Raw genomic sequence first — 22,950 nt, 5'->3', positions numbered from 1 at the left:
ATTCTGGGGCCAGAGGTTTTCTGCTTTGTGGCCCCAGGCTTGCTTCTGAGAGGAGAGCTAAGAGTACCTGTATTACCAAAGGAACTGGTAAGAGAGGTTTAGTTGTTTCTGGTATTAAAATCTGCTTTGTTACCTTTGCAGATTTCCAGACACATTTGTAAGGTGCCATGTTAATTATTATCTGAGATTATTCTGCTTTTTTTGAGGGATGAGTAAGAAAACTTCAAGTAAAGCTTAGTCATTACCTCTTACATGTTGTGGTTTAGGGATTTTTTTTTTTTTTTTTTTTTTTTTTTGTGCTAATAAGATATGTGTAGCTCAGCCACGGATTTTATTTTTAAGACACAAAAAAGTAAGCTTTAATTCTCCTCATGCTGGGACTTTTCACAGAATACCACAACACTAAGCAGTACATCAAAGAATGTTACAGCTTAGATGATTTTTTTGTAAGGCAGCAGTGCTATTGGAGGTCTGGGGGTTTGTGGTTTTTCCCTGATGAGTTAGAGTACTCTGGAATTGTACAAGTGCACTTCCTTGACAGTGATGAGAATCTGGTTTCAGAGATCTTTCTGCAGGTTACGTAAAGATTTCCATGGGCCTCGCTAGTCCCCTTTCCTGCTAGAATACTGACAAGAATGCTCTTCTACTGAAGAATATGAATACAGTGAAGGATATCTGTTTAGCATAACACTAACCACTTTCTGCTGTTTGTTTCTAGAAATGAAATACAAAGAACCGAATTTCACACTGAGAAGGACATTTAAAGTGGAAAATACAGGGCAGCTGCAGATTAATGTGAAAACTATGGAAATCAGTGGCTATACATGTGAAGGATATGGATTTAAAGTAGTTAACTGTAATGAGTTTGCACTAAGTGCCAATGCCTCTAAAGACATTGTCATATTGTAAGTGTTTTTTCTTACATCTAAATGGAGTCTTACAGTAGGAATTCTGTATACCTAATTCTGTTTCGGAGGAAAAGTCTGGTTAAATTCTGAGGTTTTTTACTTTAAGCTTTGAGTCTTTCGGGGTTTTTTTAATACAACTTAAAGCACGAAATTTTTCTCTCTTCTTGCAAACACTATTTGATTTTTAAATAACTTCAAGTTTTCGTGACTGACTATAGTGTTACTTTTATTACTATCCAGTAAGTATAACTTACTGAGTTGGAATAGTGTTACTATATGGGTTTTTATAAATTTCCTTCATTTGGGTTGTGAATGCACATGAGATCTAGATTTACATATGGTTTTGGTGCATTGCAGTATGTAGAAAAGAGCCTTTAGACTAAGGATTATTATCATAATGCACAGCATATTAGTTTTGAATATTTTGTCTGTAGCCTTAATGGTAATGATTGTTTAATTCTGTCAATTTTTATTGTAAAAGATCTTTGCACTAAAACCTGATCTTTTAACACTGCTTGGATGTAAAGTTAACTATTCAGAATGGTATCTAAGAAGTTCAGAAGATGCTTCTGTTCTGTAAGAGGATGTACGAGGTACTGCAGGCAGTGAAACTTCACTAGTATTTCTGCAACAATCTTAGTTTGTGATGAGATGGGAACCTAGTGGTGATGTTTTTGAAAAGGCATGCAGTTGTGACTTAAAGGTGAAGTGTTTAAAAACTTTATAGCTGACATAATGGTTGGTTCCATTGCTTGCTTACCGCTGCTGTTAATTTTTTACTGCATTCATAGCTTTCTTGTAGCAGATTTGGTCAAAACTTAATTTCAGTTATAATATATCTTCATATGGTGTATGAGGGGTAATCTAGGATCAGATGTGTTAAGCATAGGTGTTTATGAACTTAGTCAAACACATCCTGAGGTATTTGAAAGGTACTTTTAAGTATTTTTAGGTTAATTGCATGGATGATTATTAGTCATACTTACTAGGGCTATTTGTTCTAAATGTTTGATTGGGGTGCCAGTCTCAAACTTTCGTGCTGTTTGTATGAAAAGTTCTAACGTGCTTTACTTTGTTTTCAGGTTTACACCAGATTTCACTGCTTCCAGAGTCATACGTGAATTAAAATTGATCACCGCAGGAGGCTCTGAATTCATATTTATCTTGAATGCATCCCTTCCATATCACATGTTAGCAACGTGTGCAGAAGCGCTACCCAGGCCCAACTGGGAATTGGCACTGTACATAATCATCTCAGGAATAATGAGGTAGTGTGTGTATGTTTGTTCTTACCGGTATAAGTGCACAAACTACCACTGCTTGAATACAGGTTACAGAGAAATATGTATATATTCAGTACATGCTGTAATTGCTGTAAAATAAAATAGGGTGAGGTGAAAAAGGAGAACAAATTAATAAACGCTGCTATGGATTGAGTGCGAACAGTTTAAGGCTGAGGAGTACTGACATCTGCTCAAACTCAGGACAAAATAATATGCTTCTTGCATGGGCCTATTTCCTTAAGTGAGATACATATTCCTGTTAACCCTGGTCATGTGTAGTTTTTTGATAAATAATTAAGCCAAACTTGAGTCAATCCCACAGAAATCTAAGCATCCTTCTGCAGTATTGTGCTTTAGAGAGATAGGAGGCAGTGACTGTAATGAGCTTAGCAGATACCTTGGATGAATTTAACTTTGCTGCCACTTGTATGTGACAGACAACTGGTGATACTAATAATGGGATTTCTGAGAACCTGAAGGGCATTGTTTGCAACACTGCACACTTAGAGGTTACATAGTAGCAAATTAATGCACTTTTTTCTCAGCAGACCTGTGTTAGCTATGACTGGTTGAAATATGAGTTGAAAATTCCACTGTGTTTTCCTAGTCTAACCTCTACTTGTCTTCATTTATTTGAAATCTGAGGTTATAAACAATGTGTCCCTGTGCTCACCTCTTGGATGGGAGACACTTCCCCCACTGCCTTTATCCAGAGAAAACCCTAGCATAGAAACTTATCAGTGTAAGCTGTTACTTATCAGTAACAACAAATGCTGTTTTTCATTAATGTTAAGCTTATATCTTAGTGTGAGATGGATTGCTGCTATAGATACCCTTGATGAAAAAGTGGTCTTTCTGTGTGCTGCAAATCCAAAGCATTCTCACAGATGTGAAATATTCCTGCTTTTTTTTTTTTTTTTTTTTTTTTTTTTTTTTTTTTTTTTTTTTTTTTTTTTTTTTCCTTATTAAGATACTGGCTCTTCCATTTTGCTGTACTATATCACATAAAAGTTCGGTTAGGCTGTCTTTCCTTCTAGGCATTGATAAAAAAAGTAGAGAAGATAAAGTTACAGACTGCTTCATTTTCTTTTTTGACTCTTCAGCACTTTCCTAAGTAATGCAGTGTTACTTAGGAAACTGCATTTTCTTAAGTAACAGGAAAATTTCTGTTACTTAGGAAATTTTGTTTCCTAACTAATATTCCATTACATAGAAAAGTGCTGAGTAAGTACTTAAGTGGTTTTCTTCTGTATGTTTGCTAGAAATTTATTAGCTTAGTTTCTCTTCAGTATATTGACAAAGTGAATAATGCTTGTCAGCTCATTAAGGGTAGTTTGCGTGGATAATTTTATATATACTTTATTTGTTAATTATCCAAAAGAATACAGAATACTAATCCTTTCCCTCACTATGTCTTTTTCCTACAAGTCCAAAACATCCTTCTTAGCAGCAAACTAGAGAAGAGTCCGAATGTAACCACTTCATAATATTCTAAGGATCCCGTACACAGACAGCCTCTAACTTTCAGGATGCCATCACGTAGGGGTTTGCTAGTTGCCACTAAAACAATACTTCTATATTGTTGCAAAGCTGTCCTTAATTTCTAGGAATGAACAACTCTAGGAGTTTGTCTAGTTCATGTTTTTAATTTGATAAGCTGGTGTTTATTGTTGCCTTCCCTAAATCACTATTGGTTTGGATTGTTACCATACTTGTGGCTCCAAGTTTTGAAGTCCAACTTGATAGGATCTGTACAAACATGACAAAGGAGCCAGTCCTTTTTATGAAGAACTTACTATCTAGGCATGTGTGTGCTCAGGATAAAACCGTGAGAGGAAAGAGGGATGTGCCAAGATCATTCTTGGGTGTCTAGACCATGTTACTCCCCACTATGTGGTGTTCCTCACACTATTTTGTTCTGTAATTTAAATGACATGAACACTTTAGGCTAGTTCTATTTCTCTTTTTTTAATAACGATTTTTAAAAAAAAAAAAAAAAAGCAAAAAACCCAAACCACCACTGCTCCCACCACACCAAAACCAGAAAGTGCAGTTTAAAAGACCACAGAACAAGATTTGTTCTGTTTTTCATTTCAAAGCTGGTATTTGTTTATCAAAACACCGAAGTTGGCTTATGTAGAGGGAGTAGAGTCCTTACCCAGGGAGTGGCAGAGGAGGAGAAGCCGCCAAGGTGGACCTTTTGCTGCAGCTTCCCCTGTACAACCTCTGCAGACCCCCGCATCGATACTGTGAGGGGAGTGCTGGGGGGCTGAGGGGGAAGGGTGCCACCCAGCCCACCAAAACCCTGCGCACTCCATCCCAAGTTTGTGTAGAGATGCGATGCTCTTGTTGGTATCAGTCTTGTGAAACTTTAAAATAGCATCATGGATCACAATTAACAATTAAAAGAAATTATACCTTATTCCTTACATCCCAAAGGTAATTCCATTTTTGATGGCATGGCACCCAAGGCAAGTGTTACTCTTTTGAGTAACAGTTTGTGTAAGCTTGTCAGAAGAACTTCCCTATTTCTTTAACTTTTCTGTTTCTTGTTAACATCTTGGGTGAAAATTATCTTTCCTACCTTCTGCCATCTGGTTATGCATCTAGAATCCTTTTTAATCCCTGTGACAGGGAGAAAAGCACTGACAACCAGCTATCAACAGCTGACTTAGTTTCCAGAGTTGCTTGTATTTTTGATGATAGTTAAAAAGATGATATCTAGACTAGATTTTTTTTTTAGGTAAAATTAAGCAAGAGGTATCTCATCCTTTGTGTAAATTGATGCTGGTTTTCATACACTTGGCTTAGAAAAACTGGCAATCAGAACAGGGGGGGAGAACAGAAAGTGAAGTTGCTAATGTAAAGTTCTTTTCTCATAAACTTTCTATGGTAATAGGCAAGGCAAGCTTTAGTCATCGTCACTGTTTCTCCTTCCCCTGAAACTCCCACCTGTTAGAAGATGAAATCGGTAGCAGTGCGATGAAGGTCTCTACAGTAGTTTTATTGCTTCATTCAAAAATATAGTTCACTGCAGTGCGTTATGTAAGTGGAGAAACTCCTAAACACAGTATTGCAGCAGATGCAGTTAGTTGTAAAACTCCTTGAAATAATGCTCTTCAATTTTACTTCTCTGAGCAGCAGTACAATTCTCTGCAGAGGGTCTCTGCTTTTAAAATGGAATTGCACCAACGAGCTGTGAGAGCTGTGACCACTTGGATGCCATTTTAATATTTTAATTATACCTCTTTTGGTTTTTTTTTTTTAATTTTGGACTAATATTCTTGGCAACTGCATGTCAGACTTGCATCTAGCTTCCATTCTCAGTGTTAAGTGATGTGTATATCAGGCTAGACTTGTGTATTTCATGTTTCTATCAGGCAAAGTTGTGGTTTAGATGCAGTTTTCAGCTTTTCAGTAGAAGATACAATCTTTTTGTCTTGTGCAATTAGATTCATTAGCCTTAAAATGCTCAAAACTAAGAATACTGAGATGACTGCCTCTCTTCTCTGTCTGCAGTGTACTCTTTCTCTTGGTAATTGGAACAGCCTATCTAGAAGCTCAAGGAATTTGGGAGCCATTTAGGAGACGCTTGTCTTTTGAGGCCTCAAACCCTCCCTTTGATATGGGAAGGCCACTTGATCTCAGGAGAATAGTTGGAATTTCATCTGATGGAAAGTAAGTATATGTTTGGAATTTTTGTGGGATGTTCTCCCCTTTTTTTTCCTCTTTAGTTGTAAGGCGAGTAAGAAAGTAATACTGTTCTTTAGAACAGGTGAATGAATAAAGATCCTCCTAGTTATTTATAAAAAGATGGCTTGGATAAAAAGATGGATTTTATGATTGTGAAGAACATTCATCTTTTGGAAGAAAAGAAAGAAAGAAAGAAAAAACCCAACCAAAACCAAACCCTGTCAAGTTTCCTGTTAAATTTCTCAAGAATGAAAGGTATAGACTGCAGAAAAATTGCAGGCCAGAAGTTCCTACCTTTGGTGTCTTGAGTTAAAGAAAAATAAATCATCTTCTTTCAGTGTTCCCTCCAACATATATATTGACTGTCATTTTACTGTGTTTTTGTTCATATGTACAGTGAGCAAGTGAACAGGAAATGGTAAAGGCTACTGACTTGTCAAACAAGTTTGGGGCATTTTTGTTGGTTATATACCAGTAACAGTGTAGTTCAAGGATTCTTTTGGACATAGCGATTCTTTTCTTGTGTGGAAGAATGGAAACATTGTAGAGTATGTATAAACACTTGTTGTTCTTCCAGCTTGAATGCGCTTGGATCAGATTCTAATCACAGTTCATCCAGAGGGATCTATGGAGCAGGCAGTTCGTCTTCACGATCCAGTGCAGGGAATCATAAACAATGCAATGCAACAGCACACCTTCACAGCAATAGAAATGCACCTGATGTTGAAAACATCAAATCCAAAACCAGTTCAAGCATACCTAATAGGACTTCAGCACAAGCAGCTTCCATGCAGTCAGTGAACAGAGCAGGCCCCTTTACCTTGGATTCAGGTGCCACAGCTCAGACTCATGCCGCGAGCAAAAGAGCCAAGGGGACAAGGCAGAACCAGCAGTCGACGCAGCAGCAGGCACCAGCTCTGGCAGAGCAGCCCCTCCAGCAAGCCGCAGCATCAGGGCCCCAGCAGCAAGAGCAACAGACTGAAAGTGCTTTGCCACAGCTACCACTTCTCAGCCCGCCTCACAGCGAATGTGCCAGCAGCAGAAGGCACAGCTCGGAGGATTCAGATCTCACTGGGCTCATAGAAACTATGGAAAAAGACTTTGACCACCCAGAATCCCCTTCCCCAGATGTGTTTACAGAGCAGCCCCCATCTCCACTAGCAAAAAACAAAGGTAATACAATTCTGCTTTTTTTAACAGGATGATTCATTATGTAAGCCACAGAACAAGATTTAATCAACTGTAAAGGTCATGTTTTCATAGCATGGAAAGTGATAGCTTCTCAGCTGTTCCCTACCCTGCTGTATGTGCCTGTGTCTTGAGCACTTTCTTTATTCGTTTTATGGCAGTGAGGTTCTCCATGCAATGCTAGGTTGTGATTCTTCCTGAAAAATTTTTGGAACGTTTTAATGAAAGCACATGTGAATATTTAGCCGTCTGACCCTCTGAAGAAGAAAGATGCTTTTGGTTGCTACTCCCTTTGCCTTTGGATTAACATCCGTCCCTCCCACCTCTGTCGTTTGTACTTGGGGCTGGGAGTTGAGCAAAGGAAAAAGAAGTTGTCCTGGTGTGTTACAAAAACTGAGATGGGGAAGAAGGGAGGAGGGGAAGAGAGATGGATAAACCCCTGTGGGATTGTTTGGGAATGGAATTCTTCGTGCCCAGACTTGCAGTTATAGAAAATCCTTGATGTCAGGTGGTCAGTAAATTAATATATAGCACCTGTCTTTATAAGTTGCATTCATCTTTGCATGAGGTTGGAGTTGAATTTGAATTGTTTATGCATCTTTTCGATTGTCTAATGCTTAAAATAACTTACTGGATTTCATACATTTAGATACATTCAGACTTTTAATATTATATGTCAGTTATTTTCCTTATAAAATTTTTGTTAGATTAGAACTTCCAATCATGCGTTTTGTATTAGCCATTTCAGTTGTGTCCCACAATTACGTGGTTGTAAATTTAATCTTAATGTGTCTATTTCTAAGTGATTTTTCACTTTTTTCTACCACCACCATTGTACATAAACAGTACTGATCCTGTGTTGCTTATTAGAGATGAAGTTAAGAAAATGAATGACGGGAAAGCATATAAACCCTGAAGCTTCTGTATGATCACAGACCACCAAAGAGGAAAGCTTCACTCTGTTAAGTAGTAATGAGCAGGAGGGTCTTAATTAGCTCAGAATGGATGCAATGATGCATCTGGACTTTCAAAGTGGAGTTTCTAAAGTGATAAGAGGTTTTGGCATCCTGCTGAAATATACTACTTTATTTCTGGGCTTGTTTGTTTTTACTTTTGACAAGGGGATGTGGTTGGGGGAATTAATCCTATGAGAATTATGACCAGTTTGTCAGTTATTAATTTCATAAAGGCTAAATAGTACTCCAGCAAAGTACACTCCAGCATGACTGTAGGTAGGTTTCATAGGCAGCGTCTATGTTAGCAAATATTACAGTATTGGAGCTCTGGAAAGCAAAATGGCTGTTAGCAAGGATGCAACATCTTCACGGGACATGTCTGGGTAGATTTACGGTGGACTGATCCAGTCCCTGTACTGAATGCCTGAAAGGGCTGGAAGCGCTTCTGGAGTGCATCTTCCATTTGTAGTTCAACCTAAAAAGAAAGCAGCTCTTGTGCTCCAGTCCTGCTGTACGATGCAGCTGCTACACAGCATGTGGGGACCATTGAGCTTGGTTTCAAAAGCACATTCCTGATCCAAATAATGTGGTGTACCTATGTTAACATTTTTGTACCTATAGTAATTTCTAGTAGTCTATGTATTGGGAGCTTGACTTAGCAAACAGTTGTTCCTAAGTGTTGATAGACCTTTGATTACATTTTTTCAGCTATATTTAAATGCATTTTCTTGAGATGGGTGCTTGTGTTGATTTGTCTATCAATTTCAAAAGCCGATTAAATGATAAAATACTTAGTTCCTAATCACTTACATGGGTTCCATTTTTTGGCGTTACTTTCCTGTTTTGTAACTTTCTCCTGATTACAAATTCCTTTGGAAAAATTCACATTTTTTCTCCTGTTACAGAGGCTTTGCATCATTTGTGCTTTGGCATGGTGGTATACTGAATATTTAAACATATTCTGTATTGCAAAATATATTATATTTTGCAATCCAGGTAGTTTTCTTGACCTCTTCATTGTCTCAGATCAATAAATCAGATTCATGCATGTAGACTTCTTTTTTGACAAGCTTTATTAAAAAAACAACAACATTACCTGTAAACCATAACTTGACTGTCAAAAGCTCAGCGCATCAAATAAAACTTGCCCGTTTCCATTTGCCCTCTTTAAAAATGTAAAGCTGTAGGGGAAGTTCCATTATCTATCTAGATCTACATACACACACCAATATTTCTCTTTAGATAAATAGCTAGAGCTAGTCACAAACATTTGCAGAAGCAGCACCTTCTGAACTAAAACTGGCTGGCATAATATCCTGTGCAGGATAACCATCTTTATAGTCTTCTGTTTCAAATTCCCAACACTTGGGTCCTAGCAGACTGCTGCAGAGCCTACAACAGGTTTTTGTTAAACAGCTGCTTTACATTGTATTTTTATGTCATGGTAACATTTTAAATAGATTTTCTAATGACGAACATTAAACTGTTTAGCAGTCCTGAATGTAGACTAAATTTTAAGCAAATCTTAGAACGAGACCTTCTGAGGCAAGTTTGAAGGCACTGCCCTTTGATATGTATCTGGTATTTACCAAAATAGTGAAGGCAAATTCATGTTTCGGTACAAACTTTCCCTGAGGAACAACTTGCCAAATGAAATATGACAGCTGTCATTGTGCTTCCAGACTCGGTTCTGACGCGAGCTGGTACAAATCCCAGCAGGGGCTGAATCCACTTATTCAGCACAGGTTAATTGAGTCTTTACTTGAGTGAACTGTTGCATCCACCCTGGAAGCTGTATGCAGGCACTGTGTGGCTTATAAATGAGAACGCTTAGTCTGAAGGGCAGTATCTCAGAAAGATCTTATTGGTAAAGGTGTATATTACATTGAATGAAAGACATAAGAATATTGTGAATGCTCTCATCCTGTAAGAGAATAACAAAAGGTGATGGTAAGGTACTGATGACTCCACATATACGCACACACAGCTTCTCTGTATTGATGCTTTTTTTGATAATTTTTTTTACTCCCCAGGAGCCTAATCCTGCCTATTTTGCAAACCGGGACCTCTGGCTTGATATCGAAGGTTCTTAAACCTCTACATTTTGAACTTACACTATGCTACATTTCAGCTAGCCTGTAGGAATTGCAGGAAAAAACAATCAGTTGTTCAAGTAGCATTATCTACTTGTATATGGATTGCTCCAAGAAAATTGATTAAAGACCCCCTGCAGCGTTTAATGCATTGTTTTCCCTACTTTGAGGTGCAGTAACACTTCAATGTGTCATGCCAAGTTATTTTACATTCAGCTTAGTCATACCTTTTAGAATAGTACACTCCCAAAGAATAGAATATGTCAAGGGGAGAAAGTATACTTGAGTGTGAGATTTCAGGTTTTGGGGGTTTGGGTTTTTTACACCTTTGCTGGACAAATACTATTAGTGATTTTTCTCATCTGCTGTAGTCTTACTGCAACTTGTTCTGTTTTTTTTTTTAACAGACAAGCATGCTACTAATTATTCTTCATTTGTTCAGATGATAAAGCTTGTACCAATTTCTGAAGTTCATGTTTAAATCCAGTCTTACATGGTTAAACTGTGAAACTGGATTCTAAAGTATTTAAAAGGAATGCCAGGAATAGAGCAGAGAAGAATTACAGGTAGCCAGGTGCCCACCATCTACAGAGAGGCAATGGAGGTAGGGCTCAGGAGCATAAATGTGACAGTGCCGATCAGGGTTCTTCAGGTTTGATGCTATTGCTCGCATTTGGTGTGAAGTGGCTGCAAATAGTTGGTGTATCGTAACAGATGACAAACCTCAGAGGCTTAATCATGTGGGTTAGCCTCTAAAATGAACTAGCCCATCTCAGAGTACTGCTGCTGAGAATCTGAAGCATCCTTATCTCCCTAGGGAAAGGGAAAACACTTCAGCGCAAGGCTAAGCCACAGAAGAAGCGGGAAGAAAAGGATAGAAGAGGGAAAGGAAAGCAACAGGAGGATGAACTGAAGGATTCCTTGGCAGATGATGACAGTTCTTCAACCACAACCGAAACCTCCAACCCAGATACAGAACCACTTCTCAAAGAGGTACGGCACTGCTTGTAAAATGAGGTTACTGTGTAGCTGGTGGGTCACCTGTTAGAGTAGGAATACAGTCTTTTCCCCCCACCCCACCTGCAGCTTTCATATACACTGTAATACCTAACAAAGGAAGAATGTTAATTAAAAAACAACTTTCCCAATCCATACCTTCACTTCTTCTCTACAAAATTTGGTCCTCTGTGTGAACATACTTGAATCATATAGTCTCAGGACTGAAAGTGCCTGAGTGACTGTGGCTTGAATAAGCCACTGGTTGTCAGCAGCCTTGTGGTAATTATCTCTCTGCATGCCCCTCGCCTATTCTATTTGCAGAATAAAACGCCAAAGTATGGACACTAATTTTACTTGATAATTAAGGTGTATGCTAAACCCATGCATTTCATCAGTTACAAAGGGTCTGTTCACTGATGGTAACTTGTCAGCAGGTAGTTAACTTAATTACCTTTGACAATACCCCTACCTTTATTTTACTCATTTGGCTTACATGCTTCTAGGTAATAAACTAAAGCTCTAGCAACTTGTGTAGTGGTCAGGTTGTCATAAATATTTTGTCCTAAAGCATGTGCTAAAGAACCAAACAAAGCAAAGGTAATCACAAAGAGAAGAAAACCAAGCCTAAATTTTGACATGTCTCAAATTTGAACTGTGGAAAATACAGAGATTCTAGCTGGGGGGAAAAAGAAAAGAATTCCATTTAATATATTTTAAAAGTTACAATTTAGTAAGTTTTCATTTGAAAATCACCGTTGATTTTTCAGGATGGCTATTTGACAGTATACTTGTATTCAGAAAGTCTTAGAAGTGCGGTTAAAGAAAAAAACCAAGAATGGTAAAGTTGCTCATATTCTTTGCTTTGTTGAAGAGTTTGTTTTAGACGGCTGGGACTCTGTACAACAGCTGCAGTATAGGTCCCAGTACAGACCTAGCATCCTTTTAAGTAGAGTTGGAGGCTGTGGCCTGAGAAGCTGTGTATTTACAAACATCAGATCTGCTTGAAGCACATTAATTTGCTAGATATTTTGCTTTCTACTTCTCTAATAGCAAAAATAGATACCATGGTTTATAGGTATACTCACTAAGAGGTAAAAAGATACCTTCTATGCTGCAAAAATGCTCAGCATTCTTTCCTCAGCTCTGTTTGTACTACGTATGTTGTGATGCAAGAACAACTTCACTTTTTATTAATATTAACTTGTTATTATAATGTCTTTTATAGGAACCTGAAAAACAAAAGGGAAAAGTTATGCCAGAAAAACCTGAGAATGAAATAGTCCAAGTAAAACAGAAAACTAAAAAACTGCTAACAAGTATCAAGAAAGAAATCCCTGTAGATGTGAAAACCAGGTAAGTATAACAAAGGCTTTTTAGTAGGGAAGGCATTGTGCTTGAAGGGAAGATGGATCGATAAAAATCTGTGTTTTCAACTGTTGTGGCTGCCAGTCTGTCTCATGCCAACAGCAGATACCTTTAAGCAGCTTCCTCTTCCTTCGTGATATCAGGGAATATCTGAAGCTTGTAAATAATAAATTATTTAATGGGAATACAGTGTGTAAATGAGAACTAAATCTGGAGAAGAAAACCAGGTTAAGCAATGTTAAGCTTTCTGTAACAGGTATCACATACACAAAGTAGGGTTAATATTTCTACAGGAGCTTCTAGTGGCAGCACAGCAAGCCAGCGCTAACATGAGTGAGTGCCTTTAATTGCCCTTGGTGAAATTACAGCCATGCAATTTCCTTTTTTGTATCATAGAGTAAGATCAGAGTCTTGGATATGTTATTAAAGGAGGCTGCTGCTGCTGCCAGTCCCTTTTCCTTACTGGCAGGTGGTTGATTGCAGATGATAGAAAACAGAAAAATGAAGAAATTTAGTCTTACTATATCTAGTTCATTCTGAAATCAGATCGGTATCCAAGTGCCACAAAAGTAAACTCTACCAAACTGAGGCTTGTGTTTTCCCTGTTGCTGTAATTAATACTAGACTAACTGGGATTAGTAGTTAGTATAAATTTATTTTCTTCAAAATATTCCTGAAAACATTGCCTGGCAAAGTCTCCTCCTTATCCTAAAGGATAAATTCTTACCATTATCTACTTTCCGTTATCATATAAATCACAAGTTCATTACATGTGACAATATTCAAAGGCCACAATGAGAGCTGGTTTGGAATTCTTCTGCAAGAAATGGGTAAAATAGTTCTTCCATAGAAAGTGTGAGAGACATAATCAAATAGTTGGAGAAAAAGAACAATATATAGCCAAATGGATTTGGTGGTGGGTTTGAATAGTTTTATGTAATCAACTAAAAGATGATCCTGTACATTCAGGGCAATAGCATTATCAGGAGCATGTGATCTAACAAGAGTGTGTGAGGGCAGAGTAGAAACATGGCAGTTGCCATCTCTTGTTGCCTCTGTATAATCAAGCAGGTTTTGTAATCCTGGCACTCCAGGATGAAAGCTTCTCCTGGAAGGTGAGTGAGCCCTAATAAATGTGTGGAGCACTGTGGGTAGAAAATGAGCCAGGGCTAGGAAGGATGGAGTTGCATATAGGAGAAACAGAAAACTCTGCTTATGAATAGCTTTGAAGATGAGCACAAGTTTGACATAGAATGCCATGGGAGACCAGGATTTTGTAAGACCGTATGGTGCATATGTATACATTTAAAAAAAAAAATAAAATCTCCTTCAGCACTTCAGAGAGCTTAAAAATAAATGGATCTCTGTTTTCATTTAGTTCCTTGGATTTGTCTTATACTCCCCCACTGGAAAACAAGCAGCGCAAAACCTTTCCATCCAAGATATCTACACAACACCTTTTGGCGAATGGGTCTAAATCAAGAAACCTCCCCAAAACAAGAGGTACTGTGAGGCTATTTTTTATAAATACCCCGGGAGTTTTATTCAGTTGTTTGTAACCCCTCTTGAGTGCTTAATTCTGTCTGATGTGCGAAGAAAGCTGTTCAGTTTACCATCTGTGGACTTGCTTTTCTTCTTTTGTCTTAATAGGTCCAAACAGTAAGTTAATGGAGAGCAGGCCATCAGTATTAGCAAAATTTCTCCCCAGTGGTTCTGGTCAGGAGCTAGGAAACACCAGCAGCTCAGAAGGGGAAAAGGATTCTCCACCACCAGAGTGGGACTCTGTGCCTCTTCACAAAGCTGGCAGCTGTAAGTAATTGCTAGAGGATGACAGAATTAGTCTTCTGCAACTAATATCCGTAGGTAGGCTTGGTCTGTTTATAGATCTTCCTGTCTTTTTCTCACTGCATGGTTGTGCTCCCGTTTTCTGCTGTAGGCCTTATTGATAGCGTCAGGTACAATTTGGGAGGTTTGAAAACCACTTGGGCAGAACACGGACCATTCTGCAGTTCTTCAGTGATGAACAGGATTCAGAAGCTGCTGGGGAAATTGAGGAAATGAGAATTACTGCTTGAAAACAAAATGTATTTTGAGAAGCCTTTGTTGTAATGTAAATACTATAGGAAGATGGTTTGTGTTTCTCTTTATAGCTACGGACAACCTTTATAAACTCTCTCTGCAAACCCTGAATGCAGATGCTTTCCTGAAACAGCGACAGCCCTCGCCGACACCTGCCTCTCCATCTCCTCCTCCTGCACCATTTGCTTTTGGGCCACGAGGAGGCACTTACAGCAGCATTGTGAACAGCAGCTGCAGCAAGTGAGTCCAAATCTGCACCTCCTACTGATTTCCTAAGCACAGAACATTGTGGAACCCATGTGCTTCATATGGTGCATCTCCCTTTTGTCAGACCCATTTCCTCTTCCCATGGAAACTGCTTTTTTGCAGATACTACTGTGCATATCTTACCATGCTATTTATACTTTCCTGGGGTTCCTTAGGATTTGGTAGATTGGAAAAATGTGCAATTACGTGAACTGTTGAGCTGTTGTTAACATTTTCATGAATGCTAGCTTAAATTGCTGCTTTTTATCAAACTGTTTAAGTCCAAAACCTTACTCTTTTTTTTTTTTTTTTTTTTCCCCTCCCCCTCCCACCTGTTTTTTTCCCCCTTAAGTGAAACGAAAAGCAAGCAGCCTAATGGTACCAAACATAAGCTGGCAAAGGCAGCTTCTCTTCCAGGCAGGAATGGTAACCCCACATTTGCTGCTGTAGCTGCAGGTTATGACAAGAGCCCAGGTACTAGAACCAGTTTGGAGTTCTAAATATTTCTGCATATTTCCTGAATATTCTGTTATTTTGTTTTCTTATTTCACTTGTTTTATATATATATATTCTTGCAGGTGGCAGTGGTTTACCAAAGGTTTCTCCAAGCAAGATGGATGTTTCCAGTAATGTGAGCATTTCCCACGCAGTTGTTGACAGTGATGGCTCTGACAGGTAATTTTTATATTCTTTAGGCAAATACCTAGGCCCCTAGAAAGGAAGATTTTAATCTGTTAATCTGTTAATGGCATTTTGAAGGTAGTGACAGAATACATTCTGGTTCCCCCCCCCCCCCCCCCCCCCCCCTTTTTTTTTTTTTCCCCTGCATGTGATGCGGACACCCTCCCTTCCTCGCTCCAAGTAACTCAACAGTTTTGTGTTCCCCGGCATCCAAACAATGACAAATCAGCTTTGCTCTTTAAGTATTGAGGAGTGCGTACCAAGGTCACTTGAAATAGTTTACAGGCAGAATATCTTGTTGTACAGCACTATATTTCACTCCCAGTTTTAACACTGAGACCAGAACTATCACTGGGCTTTGTGTTATGAGTAGGAGCAGAATATAGCTGTGCTCAGTCATGTTCCCCAAGGCACGCTGTCTTTTCTGACATGTTGTGGCAGTGCACGTCTGTCTTGGTTGTAAAAAGCAGTGAGCTTTTGGTAACCTTTCTGGAATAGGAAAAAGACTTGAATTCAGGTTTCAATACGCAGAGGAATTGCTTTTCTGAGCAAAGTTTGTGGGTGGAGTTTTGGTTTGATTTTGTAAATGTTTATCACTGGTTCCAGTTAACTCATCTGTATTTTCAAGAAGCTTGCCCACAAGCTAGAGTGTGTTTGTATCCCTTCTGAGTGGTTCTAAATTTTATCTGCTTGTTGAAAAAAAAAAAAAAAAAAAAATTCACCATGGTTTGGACCAGAGGGTCCAAGTTTTCTGAAAAACTGATACTAAAGCTACTCTCAGGTTTGTGTTGGAGGTCAGTCTACAGATTAAAGAGCATTATGTCTATAGCAGTGTGTTGCTCCAAGGTGGGTATATACACAGGAAAATGGTATTTCACTGAAATCTTTTGTTAAAACAAAAATAAGCTGATTTCCTAACTCTTGATCCCCATTAAATATATATAGAGAGAGTTAAATATATATACACACATACACATTTGTACATATACATTTGTATATAGGTCAGTAAGTTAATATTGTCAGTAGTACTGTGTTAATGAGTTGCCTATTGCTTTCCCATTACTCTGTAATATTTAGTTCGGGTTTGTGGAGTCCTATCAGCAATCCCAGCAGTCCTGACTTCACGCCTCTCAACTCATTCTCTGCATTTGGACATTCTTTTAACTTAACTGGAGGTGAGTCTTTTGTTTTCAAATATTTTTCTGTATTCAAGTACAGGTTAAAGAAATGGTGTGTCTCCATGCCACTGGTCTAAGTACAGACAGCGTTCCCATTCCTGCCCCCAAAAAGAATGACTACGTAGGAAAACATGATAAAAATTTGGTGGTGTATTCTGTGTTTCAGCCCAGAGACAGTTTGTGGAAATTTAGTGTGTTGTTTGGGCTGGAAATAATTGTTTTTTAAAGTTTCTCAGTTTCAGTAAAATTTCTTGAGATTTGTTTTTTCCTTAGTCTTCCTCCCCTCCATCCCTCCCCCTGAACTTTACTGTAGGTCTCAAAAGTGTGCCACTAGGCCTGTGGTTTCCTGAGCACTCCCGCCTGCATAAAACCATTGCTCTATAAATGAGGCAATGGCCCATCCCTTGTGTTGCTTTCCTCTTGTGTTCTCCTTTAGTGTTTGTATAGCTGCATGATGTACCAATGCATACTAAACTGAGCAATTAATTCCTGTATTTAAATATTTAGGCAAACTTTGACTATTGAGATGGGCCTTGATGCAGGCAGGCTATATTGTAGGGCATGGATGCTCTGTGTACTTACGTAGATTTGCATACCGTGTTTGGGGATGCAAAATAGTTTTTTAAGGTGTCTGCAAAAGATGATAAGCAAAGCAAGCTTTTTGTGTGGCATTTGCAAAACAGATTGTATGTCTACTGAAAAAATTGTATGTCTACTGAAAAATGCTGGGGTCTGCAATCAAGAGCAGCTGCTGCTGTGGGTTCTATCATCTTCATCAGCAATACTTGGCACCAGTGACTGATGCCCGGGATCAGTTTTGTGTATGGGGACCAAGTGAACCATGAGCACTGGTGCCGCCCTCCCCTTCTCATAGCAGAGATGGGGTCTGGGCTGGGGCACAGCCAGTGCTGCCTCCCATACCACGAGTTACCTGGGAAGGGAGTGCTGCAAGGCAAGTAAGTGCTGTGATTGAGAGGCTCCCTCAGCCTGGTCGTTTATTCCACCTGCAGATAACTTGTTATGAGGAACTGTCAGGACTCTCAGTATGGCAGTGCTTCTGCCTGGTTCCCCAACTGCTTTTGAGTAAATAATACCAGCAACCACAAATCCCATAGGCTGATACTGAATTATACACAGTAAGCATGTAACTCCTTTTTTCCCCACTGTAACCATAATTCTAACTTTGTAGCTGCTGTCTGATGTAGGGCACGTGAGATGAGGTCTGTATTACTGCATGATCTTTTCTAATCTCAATTCTGCAGCAGGACCTGCTAGAAAAATATGGGAAATAACTGTGAAGAGTATTAGTTTGCTGTGGTTCTTGGAAAAAGAGGAAGAGTAATGTACTCAGTCAGTTTTATTTCATTTTATTTTTAGAGGTGTTTAGCAAACTTGGTTTAGCTCGATCTGCTTATGGGCAGGATGTTCAGAGAAACTGGAGTGAATTCAATAACGTTCCATCATCCATCTGGGATCCTTCAGCTACAGATTCTGTACCCTCCTGGCCAACAAGTTCGAGTTCCCCGACCCATACAACTGCAGTAAGTATTAAGTCCAAATACAGCATTTTATTATTGTTACCAACCTGTTCTGTATCTGTCATCTAATTTCATTTAGAGGATTTTTAAATTTGGATGAAAAAAATCAACTGAAGAATAAAGGAAAAGGGAAGCTATACATATTCATCATTCTGTGTAGTTAAGTTGACATGGCTGTTGGACAAAGAGTGATTAGTCCACTCACTTGCGGATGATGAATCCATGTAAATTGCTTCACATAAAAATATTTCTCACGAGAGCATCTTGCAGCACTTAACAAAAGTGTGTTCCATTTCCATGTATGTCAGCATTGTAGAAAGAGCTGTTCTGCTCCTGTGCCATGGCTGGACACTGCCTCTGTCACTTCCAGTTTGACGGACAGTTGCAAAATAGCCAATATGGTAATGTTCAGACTTTGATCCTGCTTCTTGAATCCAGTGTTGCACCTACTTGTAAATTAACAAAAGGTCAAAAAAACTTATCTAAAAGACCTCAAATGTATTATTTTCAGCTTAGGAAAAACACTAAAGGACTGAGCATAAGGTGAAGACTTTAAACTGACTACTAATTTTGATGGAGATCTTGAGTATAGCCAAAGAAGAAGAAAAAACAACTTTTACAGATTGCAGCATTGCTCTCATCCTTGTGCCTCTCTATCTGTCAGAATAAAACTTATACTGCAACAGCTGTCTTCAGTGCCAGCTGAAATCATTCTTCATCTTGTCTTCTGAAAATGTTTTTGTAGTGAGTAAGAGGCAGTGTTTACTTCACCTGGTAGCAGTTCAGATGAAGTAGGGGAAGGCAGGGGACAGGGGAAGCCAAAGGTCACACAGCTTCTTATAGACACGCATTCACTGATCCTACCCTTGTTATGTGGTTACAACTGTAGCTGTAACCTCACTAAAACTATGTAAGGAGAGATTTTTGCTTTTTGGTCACATGGAGAGCAGATTTCTCAGCATTTGATAGAAGGAGGGATTGGGGACAACCAGAACAATCTCTCTAGCTCCTAACTGCTAACCTATTTCCTGGCTGCTTCTAAAAAATGTTTGGAAGTGTGCTTCAGGAAGCATCGAGATTGAAGCCAGAGAAATTGTATAGAAGAATTGTCAGTATCTCCCTTTAAATACTTCGATTTTTGGGAAGAAAAAAAGAAAAAAAAGCATTTTAGGAGCTTATTCAAGAAGAAGATCACTTAATAAACAAGAAGCAGCAGACAGACTGAAATGTTCAAAGCCTTTTTAATGATAGTGATTTTTTTCAAGTGCTTATGGTGAGCCATAACAGGAAAACTTGGCTATTCCTGCCACTGAACCTCCTTGCTCCAAGTGCTAGATAAGAGAGCGGGTACCAGGCCAGGGCCCTCTCCTTTCCTCCTTTCTGGCGCAAGACCCAAAGCTGTTCTTGCAAACCGCACTTGTATAGTGGCTTCTGTGTTACCCTCTTTTCTAGGAAGGTTTCTGGGGAGTTTATTTTGATCATCCTCCTTCCTTATTCCTCTTGCTTTCCCATTTTATGCATAACTCTGCCTCTGTACTAAATAGCATTTGACTTCTGGGTCCCATCTCCCCTCAGGCCTTGCTGCATTGCTGGTACTTCTTTGCAAGTTTCTTTCTAGCCACAGTCCCTTATTCCTCTTTCCTCCATTTCCCTGCGTGTAGTTCTGTCTGCCGGCCACTTTGTACCTCCCTCCACCAGCCTTGAAAGGGAGTAGCAGCCTAATCTAAGGTACTCTTCTCTGCCACTCCTTTCCTGGTTGCTTCTACTTTATCAGCAAGTGTCTTCTATCAGGTTCAAATGCTTCTGGGACACATAGGAATAGTTCCTGGCTTTTGCCCACAGGAGGAAATAGAGTGGACTTTTAGTGTGTTAGGGTTGGTGTCTGAGCAGTAGAATGAGTTTCCTGCTGTAGGCTTAGTAGTCTAATGCTTGTATAGCTTAAATATAACCATTTAGTTATATAACAGTAATAAACTGTGATCCTAGTTGGCTCAACTTCTCAGTGACATTGGAGAGTCCTAATGATGTTGGCCCAGTTAACCCCTGAGTATGCTCAAAATTCCTCTCCAACCCTTGATATCAAATTATTTGAGGACCCTTTGGTAATGTGTTGGTGTCCAACCAATTTCAGGTATGTTAGACTGAACATATCTTCTTCATTCCAGGGGAGAAAATAAAAACCTGAAATGAAGACATTTTCAGAGTTTACCTTGTTTACTTTTCTAAAGGGATTTTTATTTTAATCTTCAGATGCACAATACACTGATACTGATTAACCTTTAGTGTGCATTCTCTGAGGGCTGAGATCTTGGGAAGGAATGCCCCATCTCCACCCAGTAAATCCAAACATAAGGATGTTTGTACCTTACAGCATGCACTCAAGTCCACTGCCTTTTGGATGTATCAAGTTTACTGTATATTTGCAAATTGAATTTACAGCATATATACATTAAATCTATTGGCGCTGAGGGTATGTAGTGCATTAAGCCTACATGTAGCAGGTTCTGGGCTGATATTAGCATGAAAGTTATGCTAACCTTTCTCATCTCCATCTTTGGCTGCTTCCGGGTATCACTTTCCACCACCACACCATGGGTTAGATTCCTCTGCTTGTTGCTTGCTACTGTTTGGGCTTCAATAAAACAGTTGACAAAACCTGGGCCTTGTTCATTTCTGCATGTATTCTCTAGGCTTGCTGTACCTGTCCTATGCATCCCAAATGCATTTGTGACATGGCTTGCAGCCACCTGCATCTCACCATGACCATTTGTCAGACTTCCAGATGTCTTGAGCCAGTACAGACTTACTGGAACTCCATGACAAATCGCCAGTTCTCTGATACCCTCTCCCTTCATCTGGAGAAATTTTGGATGGGGGAAAAAGTATATACTGGGAATATGGGGAGGTACAGTGGGGCTGAACACAGGTAGGTTCATCCAAAATGTACAATTTATAACAGATGTCTGAATACAAGGAGATAAGTTTGCAAACAGCCAAAAAAGGATTAAGGAATAGACTTTGCTGCTACCTTCCATTACAACTTGAAATTTGTTGTTTTTTTGAGAGTTGAACCATGTTTATCTACCTCATTCTAACTAGTTTAATTAAGCTTGAGCTTTTTGGCCCTTGTGTGTTAAAGCTTGAATGCTAGTAGTGCTTAAATTAGCAATGGTATGGGGATGTATAAGCTCAAATGAAAACAGCTTAAAAGCCTGTAATGTAACTGCACTCTGCAGCCCATTCAGTTACCAGATGGGTTTGGTGACCATTAGTAGTGTGGTTCCTCTGGGGCAAGCTCTAGTAAAGAGAGTTCTAAACTCCCTGTTGCAGTGAAGATGGAAGGGGTTCCACAGCAGGCTTGCTGCTTCTTAGATACTTTTCTTTCAGGGTGGCTGTAAACAAGGTGAAAATAGAGGTTACCAAACTGCTACTTACCTGGCTCTGTCTTTACTGCAGTCAATCCTTGGCAACCCAAGTGGCCTGTGGTCCACCACTCCGTTCAGCAGTTCCATTTGGTCAAGTAATCTCAACAGTGGCCTTCCCTTCACCACTCCAACAAACGCATTGTCAGGCATTGATCTCATGGGTAGTGAAAACTCCTCCACTGCTCCTCCTCCGCCCACTGCTGCCACTGTTGCCAATCCTGCTGAAGACATGGGACAGACCTACAATCCTTGGAGAATTTGGAGCCCAACAATTGGAAGAAGAAGTTCAGATCCTTGGTCTAATTCACACTATCCTCACGAAAACTGAAGTTAAGCAAAAGGAAAGAACTCTTATCCAGGTCATGATACAATTCTGAATGCAAATTTTTGAAACATCATTTTCAGGCTGTTGCTGGTCATTGCTTCCCTCCCCTCTGCCCCGCCCCCCAAAAGTCATGCTTTCATCACTTGCTCCTGTTTGAAGTCTGTCCTGCAATATGGTAGTGTGAGATTGCAGATAAGCTTGAAAAAGTCTGGGTGTGGTCACAAATCCCAACTACAGCTGAAGCCTGTAAATCTGAACAATTTCACTGGTTTCATATTTTACCATCTGCCATCATTATTTAGGACACAATTTGAACTATAAAACAGTCCTGGCATGCAATACTTTTATGAAAAGTACCGGTTTGGGTTTTTAAATTTTTCCAGTATTATCCTCCAAGTTCTAATTTAAAATCAAAAGGCACTTTGTGCTAAAATGCAGAGTATTTTTTTAAAATAAGGCTGTCTTTGTTAACACAGGTTCTAAGAATGTTAAAAAAAAAAAAAAACAACAACAACAACAAAAACCAACCAAACCAACACAAAACCTTAAGAGCAAAATGGCTGAATGTAAGAGCATTCTGTTGAGACTGTAATACACTTTCTGTGCTGTTTGTACATTTGTAAACCTGAATGCATTTTTAAGTTGAACTGAAATGCACACAGCCAAGACTTGTGGAAAATACAAGATACCTTGTGCGTTTCTTACGGATACAACTTTGGGTTGTACTTTAAAATAAATACTGCTTTTTTCAAGATCTGTCTGCTGTAATTCTGTTCTCCTGGTATTTTCTAAACTTGTGCATGCATGAATCCACTTGGCAGTGGTAGCCTTTCGGTGAAAATCTACTGTGCATAGAGCCTATGTTAACAGAAACTTCACTGCAGGTGAAACCTGGCTTCTGAGCAGCATGGGTTTGTATAGCAGTGGAGAAGTAGAAATTGTTTTCAGGGTCACACAGTGCTACCCCACTTGAAAATTTGCTGGTTAGCAAAA

At 39.2% G+C, this 22,950-nt stretch overlaps 1 protein-coding gene across 5 annotated transcripts in view; it reads left to right on the top strand.

Moving 5' to 3' along the window:
• TMEM131 (transmembrane protein 131) overlaps window positions 1–22,709 on the top strand; it is a 101,467-nt gene extending 78,758 nt beyond the window's left edge. For 3 of the 5 annotated variants that reach the window (XM_029998909.1, XM_029998907.1, XM_041119468.1), the window contains 15 exons: window positions 719–905; window positions 1,991–2,176; window positions 5,711–5,869; window positions 6,462–7,057; window positions 10,939–11,114; window positions 12,346–12,473; window positions 13,864–13,988; window positions 14,136–14,294; window positions 14,636–14,804; window positions 15,163–15,284; window positions 15,389–15,485; window positions 16,569–16,666; window positions 18,047–18,210; window positions 18,516–18,608; window positions 21,664–22,709. In XM_029998909.1, the coding sequence (XP_029854769.1) occupies window positions 719–905; window positions 1,991–2,176; window positions 5,711–5,869; window positions 6,462–7,057; window positions 10,939–11,114; window positions 12,346–12,473; window positions 13,864–13,988; window positions 14,136–14,294; window positions 14,636–14,804; window positions 15,163–15,284; window positions 15,389–15,485; window positions 16,569–16,666; window positions 18,047–18,210; window positions 18,516–18,608; window positions 21,664–21,960 (2,756 nt within the window). In that variant the 3' untranslated portion in view covers window positions 21,961–22,709. Of the gene's footprint in view, window positions 1–718; window positions 906–1,990; window positions 2,177–5,710; window positions 5,870–6,461; window positions 7,058–10,938; window positions 11,115–12,345; window positions 12,474–13,863; window positions 13,989–14,135; window positions 14,295–14,635; window positions 14,805–15,162; window positions 15,285–15,388; window positions 15,486–16,568; window positions 16,667–18,046; window positions 18,211–18,515; window positions 18,609–21,663 lie in introns of those variants that run through there. The other 2 variants (XM_029998908.1, XR_005931187.1) reach the window with 2 other exon arrangements.
• Window positions 22,710–22,950: the final 241 nt, after the last annotated feature.

The sequence above is a fragment of the Aquila chrysaetos genome, chromosome 23 (assembly GCF_900496995.4).
Source record: "Aquila chrysaetos chrysaetos chromosome 23, bAquChr1.4, whole genome shotgun sequence".
Lineage (NCBI taxonomy): Eukaryota > Metazoa > Chordata > Aves > Accipitriformes > Accipitridae > Aquila > Aquila chrysaetos.
This window is presented reverse-complemented; position numbering and strand designations above follow the sequence as displayed.